Here is a 12,002-nt window from a genome sequence, read left to right on the forward strand (position 1 = left end):
GTACTTAAGTGCGTCAATGTGCCGAAGGGCCGACATGCTGCCTGATGCCTTCCCTGCAATAAGGGGAACAGACTGGACAGTGGAGGAAAGCAAAGGTCTGACTGCTCGCTTTATTTTATCCACGTTGCACTGCCCCTTCCCCCAACACACCATCAAATATAGCTGCATGGGCTGTACAATTCAACCCCTCAGTTTTTAGCCCACATCTGTGACAGGGTAGCTGTCCCTCAATACTCAACTGGAAGTGTCAATCTGGATCATGTTCATGAAGATATCTCCACATTGGCCCAAAGCCAAAGTCATTGCATGCTTGTGTTCCACAGATAATCTGAATGGGGCCTGACGCAAATCCCAAGGAGAAAACACTGGCAGACTCCAAGATCCCAGAGGATAAAGACATGTTTGACAACATTGAACTGTTAGAAGACAGAAACTGGATAAAGAGGGCAGGTGTAGGTATAAGGTTCTTATATATTCTTTTAATCTCGCTTCACAGAAAGTCCCATGAATAGCAATTATTATTTGTATTTAAGGAGCATTTTTAACATAGAAAAAGTTGCCAGGGCACTTCAATGGATCATCCCAAAGCATAATGGGAATGCAACCTCAGGATTTTGCACAGCTGAATTCTGCTGCAGTTCTGAATAAGCCTGGAAATTCTCGGAAGGCAAAGTCGGCCATACATGGAGTAGAATATGGCGAGCAGGGTGGTACGATCTCTGCTGATGCTCTGTGATGTCGCTGAATCCCTATCCCCAGCTGGTGTTGCCATTTGCCTCAAACACCATTTAGCATTTTCCACTTGTCATGATTGACGTCGAGGGCTTTCATGCCTCTTTTGACATCATCCTTAAACGGGAGTTTTGGACACCCAGTTAGTCTCTTGGCACAGGTTACCTCCTTGTGTAGCATGACACTGGCGATGTGGCCATCTTCCATTCTTTGCCCAAGCCCACAAAGCCTCCCTGTTGGATTGGCACTACACCCCAGCTACTTTGTTGGGATTTGAACCCATATTCCTAGTGCATGAGTCTCTATCCTGGGGTTAGCAGTCCAGTGACATTACCAGGCAGTCACTGACAATCTGCTGAGGATACTTGCCTAATAAATAAATAGTTCCTGTGTGTCAAGTTGTTATTTTCCAATGGTATTCCATCCTTCCATACGTGAATACTCGACTAGTATTCCACCATTTCCATATCCAAGTACTCTCAGATCACAGAATCATAGAATCCCTATTCTATTGTAGGTCATTCAGCCCATGAGTCTGCACTGACCACAATCCCCACTTCTGCAACCCCACATATTTACCCTGCTAATTCCCAGACATTGGATTCAATTTATCATGGCCAGTCACCTAACTGGCACATCTTTGGAAAGTGGGAGGAAACTGGAGCACCCGGAGGAAACCAATGGAGATACGGGGAGAACGTACAAACTCCATATAATCACCCTGTGTAAACTTGTATAAGCTTGTATATCATGTATAAATTTGATTCAGAGCTCTCATTATTTGAGCTACAATAAGGATATTAACACCCTAGCAGCAAGCAAAGCACCTGGAAAGGACAGAATTTCAGCTGAGTGCTTGAGAATGGAAAGGATGGAATACCAGCCAAGTATTGAGGTGGCACAGTGACACAGCTGTTGGCACTGCTGCCTCACAGCTCCAGGGACCCAGGTTTAATTCTGACCTCAGATGACTGTGTAGAGTTTGCGCATTATCTCTGTGTCTGCATGCGTTTCCTCCCATAGCCCAAAGATGTGCGGGTTAGGTTGACTGGCCGTATTAAATTGACATTCATGTCAGGGATATTAGCAGGGTAAATGTGTGGGGTTACAGGGATAGGGTCTGGATGGGATTGTGGGTGGTGCAGGTTCGATGGGCTGAATGGCCTCCTTCTGTACAGTAGGGATTCTAATGACAGGTAACTACAGAAGACCATCAAACACAGGCAGAGGGATATCTGCCTCACATGCGTACAGCTCAGAGCAATGTTTTACTACATTTATCTTGTTCATGCTATAACAGGCACATTTACTGTGATGCTCTGTCTAGTCCACCTTTTATGTTAAACTCTCCAGGAGAAATCATTTTTGTCCATGCGGCAGATGCTCCAGAGGGTTGTAGAAATGATTCTTTGTCCTCAGCACTGGTGTGTGAAGTTAGTGCACAAGTGCAGATAATGGTGACAAAGCCTCTATCAGATGGCAGACAGCAAGATGAAGCAATCTGATTTCACAACATCCCAATGATCTGTTTATCTGTTGCTGGCAGCTTGAGTCACAGTGGCTACTTGCCCTTTTGCTACGTCAGTAGAAGGTACAGTTGACCTCAGTGTCACCCACTCTAGTCTCTCAGACAGCAGCAATGTGAATGCTGAATTTGTGTAGCAAATGGCCAGCAGATCAATGTAATCTGATTTACATTACAACTTAAGAATCCTCACGCAGCACAAGACAGACAGACAATCCTGTTTCCGCTTCCAAACCCGAGAATCTTTCCCTTTTATTTCAGAGGTTCCCATTTCCCATCTGCTTTGTCTCGATAGAATCCCTGGTCATCACACATCCATTGAGATGTTAAACATTGGGCAATCTAAACTTGTTGACTGGGCACCATGCATTGAGCAGGTGGTGACTAAGAGATTACAATGATCCTTCCCACTATTTGAGGGGATAAATGGTGCCTGCTCTTACGCTAATAATGGGCTTTTAAACTGTCGGTGCCCTCACTGGTAAGAGGAAGAATGAAGTATCCTCATTATCTCTAAGACTGTCTGTTCCGTTTGTTTATTTTGGCTGCATCAACTGGGAGGATTTGGAGACTCAGGCTTGCTCTCCTGACCTTGTAATCCGAATCCAGATGATGGTTGGGAGTCCTAGCTCTGGGGCCCACTTAGTTTCAGGAGCATAAAAATGACGAATCACCTACAGGATTCCAATCTGGTGCCTGTGACCTTCCAGAGCTAGACCCACAAGACATTGGGTGCTATTTGACCTGTTATTGACACCAGAACACGTCCACGTGGCCATTAGCCCACATCCCAGGATCAGTCTAAAGACGTATGGGTTAGGTGGATTGGCCATGTAAAATTGATCCTTCATGTCAGGGGCATTAGCAGGGTAACTACGTGAGGTCGTGGGACAGGGCCTGGAGTGGGATTATTGTCAATGCAGGCTTGATAGGGCAAATGGCCTCCTTCTGCACTGTAGGGATTCTATGACTCTAAGAGCCCATGTTGTTCTGAGATTGCTTACAGTTGCGTATAACCTCAAGAAGGCACTACAGCACTTGTTGATATGGAGGCTGTGTTTGGATGGAGAGACTTACACACGGCTCCATTTTCACAGTAAGCCGTCCCGTGGGGGGAGCAGCAGTTGGTGCTTAATGACAGCCTGTGACAAATTATTAATCTAATTTTTAAGCAGCGATGTAAAGGAGCAAGAGAGAGTTTGAAAGGAGAGGGGGTCTGAGGTGTATCATTCCCAACCTTATAGGCCCAACCATCTGAAGGCAAGGCTACCAACTGGTCTAATCCTGTTCTGTTGTTGCAATCTTCACATGACCGAACAGTTGGTTGTTGTAAAGATGCTGTGGTGTACATTTGTTTGCATTATAAACAGTAATTTATAATGTATGGAGCAGCAAAGGCTCAGGACAGATTTAAAGGAACTTGGTTCAATCATTAGACTTAGGTGATAGTATTATTGTGATTAAACTCACAATCCTCAATACAGTGTGTGGAGAGAGTCTCCATCCTTCTTAAAAGAAACCAAGAAAAGTAATAATTGTGACAGATAAAGAAAAGCTGCAGCGATACTCCATTGATTGAAGGCACTAAAGGATCGCCATAATGAAAATCCCACTGACAATAGTTACTTGTAACCAACTGCTAATTTATCACCCATTAGTTTGGTTTAATTTATTATTGTCATGTGTATTAGTATACAGTGAAAAGTACTGTTTGTTGTACACTATACAAACAAAGCATACCGTTGGTAGAGAAGGAAATGAGAGAGTACAGAATGTAATGTAACAATCATAGCTAAATTGTAGAGAAAGATCAACTTAGTGCTAGGTAGGTCCATTCAAAAGTCTGATGGCAGCAGGGAAGAAGTTATTCTCAAATCCATTGGTATGCGACCTCAGACTTTTCTATCTTTTTCCCAATGGAATAAGGTAGTGAATCTTTAGATTTGAACTGGGCTGTCAGAAACTTCCCCATTCGTGGCTAGACTACCCTTCAGGTAGTATTTACAGCTTACAACAGTCCTCTTTTCTGCTTCTTAATCCAGTCAGCTCAAAGTGTCTACTGTGTGTGTGTCCATTCAACATCATCTGCAGCAGTAAAGCATCCAGGCTTTTCAATGACTTCAGTTCTATCAGCGTGCAGTTGCCTGAGTTTAAAGATTAAGGCTTCAATCCCATTCCAGAGGTCTGAGCACACAATAAAGGCTGACACTCTGACACTCCCCAGGCTGTGTCAGATTTACCATCCAACTCTGGGGTTGTAGCTAATGTCTAAAAACCTTGGATTTATCCCTATTTGAAGGAAACGTCTTATTATTATTTTAAATTCAAATGAATATTGATTGCACATTTGATCAATGAGCAGAGATGATCCTACACAGTACTTTGAGCAAGACCGAGGAAATGCTCCAGTATCTGACTCCAGCTCTCTATTTACATTGGCATATCCTGACACACTACTGTATCTTTAAGACATGTATTTTTTAAATCATGTTCTCTGCAGTTTGTAAGCAAGCATCTTGTTTTTGTTATCGGCACCAAGCTGCTTGATTACAGATCCTTTTATTGCTACTTAAATGGTTTTAACGGTTTGTGCTTATTTTTAAGGTCTGGGCCTAATGCAATATCATGGAATCACACAGCACAGAAGAGCCCTTCAGCCCATTAAGTTCACACCGGCACATTAGAAACACCTGAACTCCCACCTAATCCCATCTGGCAGCACTTGGCCCATAGCCCTGAACATTTGGATGCCCCAGGTGGTGAAGATCACGGTGTTGTCAAGAACATGGCATGGTGGTACAGTAGTCAGCACTGCTGCCTCACAGTGCCAGGGAGCCTGGTTCAGTTCCTGCCTTGGGTCACTGTCCGTGTGGAGTTTGCATGTTCTCCCTGTGTTTTCGTAGGTTTCCTTTGAGTGCTCCAGTTTCCTCCCGTAGTCCAAAGATGTGCAGGTTAGGCGAATTAGCTATGCTAAATTCTCCCTCAGTGTCCCCGAGCAGCCGCTGGAGTGTAGTGACTAGGGAATTTGTGTAGTACCTTCATCGCAGTGTGAATGTAAACCTCAAGATGAAAATATATAAAATGTAAAAGATGGGCTTGAGAAATGATTTGATTTTATTTTTTCCTGAGGATATTCTAATGCACATGTAACCAGCCAGTTAATTATGTATAATGCTGTACGCGGTACATTACATAGGCTGCAGTCATTTGGAAGCTTAGATTACTTGTCATTAATAAATAAATTTTAACTTTAAGGCACAGCAGGTGTCTGCAGTGCATCTTGTGAATGTGAAAATATTTCCAGCTGTTGAAAAGGTAGGGAAGCATGGAGCAAGCAGAGTTAGGGAGAGGCAATGTGCAGATGCCCTTAATCTACAGTTTAGGCTACAGGTCTGAGTCACAATGTGCCCAATACTAGGAGCAGATGGTCTTAAACAGTGGAGATGAGCAAATTGGGGCAGGGAGAAAGACAGAGAGTGAGTCAGGTTGGTGATGCCAAATCTCTGTCCTGCAGAACTGCTCTTTTGAGTGTGGTATTAAACCTAGGCCCTGTCTGCCCTCCTCGGCAGATGTACCTAGTGTCATTTTTTTGAAGAAGAGCAGGAACATTCTTTGCCAATGTCCTGGTCAATATTTATCCCAAACACCAACCAAACCAGGTCAACTCATCATTATTACAGTCTGATTGTGAGACCTTATTGTGCACAAATTCACCAAAGCAACAAATACTTGTCATGTATAGTTAAAGAGCTTAACTGAATCACTAACTCTGAGGAAAGAGTTTAATCAGATCACCAAATAGCCTGCATTAGGAGTGTTTAACTGGATCACAAAGCAGTCACCAGATACAAGGACAGATTTAACTTACACACATGACAAATCTTCAAAGGACGTAATTTCTGTATAAAATTAAATCTCAGGCATGTCATAGCCTTTTGTAGGCTGCAGGACCCTGTTCCTTCCCTGATAGATCATAGTAAACATTCAGCCACATCAATTCATTGTAACTGAGTGAACACTGTTTCAACTCCATGTTGTGCTTTTGAAACAGAAATAAAATCTGAAATTTAAGAATAAGGTTGCCTGAATACTACATAAACCCCATTGTCTGAGAGCTGATACATTGAACAGAAACCAGGAATCATTTAGCTAAGATTCACTTCAGTTTTGTTTTAAACACAAGCTGTAGCAAATCCAGGCAAGTTTAGTTTGCAGCTGTAAACATGCTGCAAGAATAGGCTGTGTGCACTGAACTAAATCTTTGGAATACACAGGGGCCTGGATTTTTCCACCTGCCACTGTGCCAGAATGGAGGTGGAGGGATTGGAAAATTGGTTGGAAGGCCCAAATCCCTCAACTGTTCTCCTCATTACCAGTGCTGGCAATTTTTGCCAGCTTATGATAAGCCTACACCCTGCACTCCTGAACCAGTCAGCTCCGTTATGGGGGTAGGCATCTCAGTATCCTACAATGTATGTGCAGACAGCGGGAAATTGAGGAGCAAATACGTAAGGAGATTACAGGTAGCTCTAAGAAAAATAAGAATGCTACTGGTAGGGGATTTTAACTTTTCCAACATTGACTGGAACAGCCAAATATTACAGGCTTGGATAGAGAGAAATGTATTGAGTGTATTCAGGAGGAATTTTTCATTTATATCTTGGGAAATAAGGAAGAGGCAGGTGGCAAAAGTGTTAGTGAGGCTCACTTTGGGACTAGTGACCATATTTCTATTAGTTTTAAGATAGCTATGGAGAATGATAGGTCTGGCCCAAAAGTTATAATTCTAAATTGGGGCAAAGCCAATTTTGATGCTATTCATAGAATCACAGAACCGGACAATGCAGAAAGGTGACAGATTTTAATTAGTAAGGGTTTGAAGGGCAGGAGAGTTGAGGCCAAAATGAGATCAGCCATAATCACACGAAATGGTGGAACAGGTTTGAGGGGCCAAATTACCTACTTCTACTCCTAGTCCTTATATCTTCCATCATTATGAAAATCCTGCCAAGGTATTTAATGGTGTGGAGATGCCAGCATTGGACTGGAGTAAACACACTAAGAAATCTCACAACACTAGGTTAAAGTGCATCTTTGTAAAAACTTGATGTCTGTGTCGATATGCGTGATCTTCTTGGAGATCCTCTCTGCTTGGAGCCAGCAGTTTGCGGTGTCGATAGTAGTCAGGATGTGGAGATGCCAGCTTTGGACTGGGGTGAACACAATAAGAAGTCTAGCAACAAAAAGAAATCCCACAACACCAGTTTAAAGTCCAAACAGGTTTATTTGTAGCAAAAGCCGCAAGCTTTCGGTACAGCCTGTCCCTTCGTCAGGTGGCTGGGTGTTCTGATCGTAAAAATGACACAAACTCAATTTACATGCATAATGATTGGAATGCGAGTTTTTACAGCTAATCAATTCTTAAAAGGTACAGACAATGTGAGTGGAAAGAGCTTTAAGCACAAGTTAAAGAGATGTGTATTGTTTCCAGGCATGAAAGTTAGTGAGATTATGCAAGTCCAGGCAAGTTGTGAGGGTTACAGATAGTGCGACATGAACCCAAGATCCCAGTTGAGGCCGTTCTCATGTGTGCGGAACTTGGCTATCAGTTTCTGCTCAGCGACTCTGCGCTGTCGTGTGTCCTGAAGGCCGCCTTGGAAAACGCCCACCCGAAGATCAGAGGCCGAATGCCAATTGAGTTTGTGTCATTTTTACAATCAGAAAGCCCAGCCACCTGCCAAAAGGGACAGGCTGTCCCGAAAGCTTGTGGCTTTTGCTACAAATAAACCTGTTTGGACTTTAAACTGGTGTTGTGGGATTTCTCTCTGTTTTACCCCAGTCCAACACCGGCATCTCCACATCACTCCCACAACACCAGGTTTAACCTGCTCCAAGAAGATCACGCATATTGACACAGGCATCAAGTTTTTACAAAGATGCACTTTAATCTGGTGTTGTGAGACTTCTTACTAAGGTATTTAATACCAACGCCCTTGGTTACTGAGAGCTAGAGCTTTAAGGTGAGCAGCAACAGCATGGATGTTCAGCTACAGTCAAAGAGACATCTGGGAACATTTGCTCTCAGCAATTACTGCATAAGATATAAGTGGCCTATGATTAATCTGGGGTTATTCATTAACAAGATGTAAAATATGAAGGTTATTAAAACAGCTAATGAGCATTGAAAGATACTGGGAGCCTCTCAGCATCAGGGACCCAGGTTCAATTTATCTCTGCGGTGTCTGCACATTTGGGAATGTAACGAACTAGAAAAACACTTTTCTGAATCAACTGGATCAAGTTTTGTGTATTAATTTCTTTTTAATTCCATAAATTTTAGTCTGAGATATTTTACTATAAATTTCTTGAATCTGTGACTAACCTGAAGAGAATAATTGGGAGCAGAAGGTGTTTGTAACTTTGAGTTTTATTTGCAGAAACAGAATATTATGGTACAGAAACATGTAATTAGGTTGGAATGTGTTATAGATACTTTGAAGCTGATCTTACATACTGTTCAAAAGGAAAATAAACCCTCCATTGATCTTCAGAAGCTATAAGAAACATCTGGGGATTCCACTGTCTGGAGTTGTAATTTTCGACATCATGAACTTCTTCCCACTTACTTCATCTAACCATGCTGGCAGAATTCTCTATCATAAATTTTGACTATGATTGGGAATGCACTTCATGAACAGGGTGGTGAGAAAAGATGCCTGTGAGCCTCATATCTATGGTGGGTAAATAGTTGGAAGGTATTTTGAGAGACAGGATCTACAGGCATTTAGAGATGCAAGAACTGATTAGGGACAATCAGCATGGCTTTGTGAGTGGAAGATCAGGTCTCACAAATTTAATTGTTTTTTGAAGGGATAACCAAGAAGGTAGATGAGGGCAGTGCAGTTGATGGTGTCTACATGGGCTTCAGCAAGGCCTTTGACAAGGTATCGCGTGGTAGGTTGTTGTATAAAGTTAAATCTCACAGGATCCAGGGCGAGGTATCTAAATGGACATAAAATTGGTTTCTGAGGGTGGTTGTAGAGAGTTGTTTTTCAAACTGGAGGCCTGTGACCAGCGGTGTGCCTCAGTGATCAGTGCTGGGCCCACTGTTATGTCATTTATATTAATGATTTGGATGAAAATATAGGGGGCATGATTTGTAAGTTTGTAGATGATACCAAGATTAGTGGCATAATGGACAGTGAAGAAAGTTATCTCCAATTGCAATGAGATCTTGATCAAATTGGGTCAGTGGCTGATGAATGGCAGATGGAGTTTAATTTAGACAAGGTGATGCATTTTGGTAGATTGAACCAGGGCAGGACTTACTCAGTTAATGGTAGGGCGTAGGGGAGAGTTACAGAAAAAAAGAGAGATCTAGAGGTACATGTTCTTGGCTCCTTAAAAGTGGAGTCACAGGTGGACAGAGTGGTAAAGATGACATTCGGCATACTTGGTTTCATCAGCTTTGTTGAAGTTGTACAAGATATTGGTACAGCCACACTTGGAATACTGTGTGAAATTCTGGTCACCCAACTATAGAAAGAATGTTATTAAACTAGAAAGAAAGAGAGTGCAGAAAAAAGTTATTAGGATGCGACTGGGACTTGATGAATTGAGATATAAGGAGAGGCTGAATAGACTGGGACATTTTCTCTGGAGCGTAGGGAGCAGTGTGGTGACCTTATAGAGGTCTATAAAATAATGAGGGGCATAATCAATACCTTTTCCCAAACATAGGGGAGTCTAAAAGTAGAAGGCATAGGTTTAAGGTGAGAGGGGAGAGATATAAATGTGTCCAGAAGGGCAATTTTTTTCCAGAGTGTGATGAGTGTCTGGAACAAGCTGCCAGAGGTAGTAGTAGAGGTGGGTACAATTTTAACTTTTAAAAAGCATTTAGATAGTTACATGGGTACAATGGGTATAGAGGGATATGGGCGAAATGTGGGCAATTGGGATTAGTTTAGGGGTTTTAAAAAAAATGGCAGCATGAACAAGCTGGGCCGAAAGGCCTGTTGTTTCCATGCTGTAAACCACTATGACTCTATGCAGTAGTAACAAATCACAAAATAGCTTTAGTTAAATGCTTGAAATGGGAAAATAAATTACAGGGCTACAAATGAAGAGAGCAGGTATGGTGAGAGAATAATTGAATAGTTTTACTGAATACCAGGCGTACTTGTGGCACACTGGGTATTATCCCTCCTGCATTTGGGTTTTAGTGAGTCCTACCCCAGGGCTTCATGGCCAACGAAGGTGCATTTATTACACAGCCAAACAGGTTGAGTTGTAGCCTGCAGATCTCTCCAATATATTCCCAGTTAGCAAGAAAGGGAGAGATTCCTGGTCAGGTCAGATGGAAAGAAAGTTGGAATGTTTTCCATCACTATCCAAAGCGTCAGACTGATGCATGCATGTTGCCATAGCTTCACTGAACTCTAATACATCACCTCACCAAAGAATCAGAAGACACAGACTAAGTGGTCTCCTTCTGCCCCAGATCATTCCATTATGTGGAAGAGTGGATCCTTCACACAGACTGGAATAAGAGATAGTATACTGGGAGATTGGTTGGCATCCCTCCCAACCCCCATAGCCAGTCTTTCAATCCCGACCCCTCCCCTGGATATCACCAGTCCTGGCCATCCTCCAACCCCAATGAATGCCGCCATGGGCCCAGCACTCTTCCTGATCGCTGGCCCCTGAAACTACCCCCCAGCCAAAACACCACCTTCCTGATGGCTGGCCCTGATCACTAGCTCCATCACTAATCCCCAGCCTGAAAACAGTTTCCCTTTCCTTCTCCTCCTTCCATCCCCGCCTCCATCTGACCCCACTCTGTGATGCTCCACACCCTCAGGCCCCACTCTGTGAGGACCCACCCTGTCAGACCCCATCTGCTTGGCACCTGGGCACTGCCAGCACCCAATCTGGGGGTTCTAGGATGGCACTGCCCCAATTACCTCCAGTTCCACCAACGATGCCATCATCGCCATTGCTGGGGATCAGCTGTGATCCTTCACTGGTGAGGTCAGGGAGCTAAGCATGCTCGGACAATACCATCCAGAGCTCAGTAAAATGATTCAAATTATGTAGGAATATTTAAATTAGCCTTGTGCCATTCCGCAACACGAGGCTGATTATGCAAAACAAATGGTCGGGGAGATGTGTGACCTGTCATTTACTGGATGGGAATTAGATTTTTTGACTACCACTTATATTTCCTGTCCCACTGTACAACTTGACTAGATTGGTGGGAAAATTATGTCCACCACATGTGACCTGACCTGTCAGGATTAAATCAATCAACAAAAAGTTTACAAACTGCCCACAACCTTTACTGGTTTCCATTAGAAATAGAATAATTGTGCTATCAAAATACTTGGTTTTCAAGTCACATGAATACTCACCAAATACTAGAACAAATAGGAACATTGGCACGCACAGACCAACAGCTGGAATTATCCCAAGGTGCGTTCTAGATGCAAGACCTAAAATAGAAATGCAATGATTTGTCTTCAACTCCTGACAAAGGAAAGCACATTTTTAAAATCACTGGAATTGGTGGATTAAAGCAACCAATGGCATGTGTCTGAAGAAGAACATGGGAGTTCCTCTACATCAGAGAAGCTCTGACTACACTTTTGATGTCACCTGTGGCTCAATGTGTAATTCTTTCACCTTAGAGGCAAAATGTTATGGGTTATATCTCACTCTAAGAGTTGCAACCAAAAATTCCAGGTCA

General features: G+C 42.9%; 1 protein-coding gene across 2 annotated transcripts in view; it reads right to left on the reverse strand.

Moving 5' to 3' along the window:
- LOC145348523 (hepatic and glial cell adhesion molecule-like) overlaps nucleotides 1-12,002 on the reverse strand; it is a 49,325-nt gene that overhangs the window by 7,746 nt on the left and 29,577 nt on the right. For both annotated transcript variants that reach the window (XM_080196713.1, XM_080196712.1), the window contains exon 4: nucleotides 11,668-11,748. In XM_080196713.1, the coding sequence (XP_080052839.1) occupies nucleotides 11,668-11,748 (81 nt within the window). The remainder of the gene's footprint in view (nucleotides 1-11,667; nucleotides 11,749-12,002) is intronic.

This window comes from Carcharhinus amblyrhynchos, chromosome 9 (assembly GCF_965287045.1).
Source record: "Carcharhinus amblyrhynchos chromosome 9, sCarAmb.v2.hapA, whole genome shotgun sequence".
In the NCBI taxonomy this organism is placed as follows: domain Eukaryota; kingdom Metazoa; phylum Chordata; class Chondrichthyes; order Carcharhiniformes; family Carcharhinidae; genus Carcharhinus; species Carcharhinus amblyrhynchos.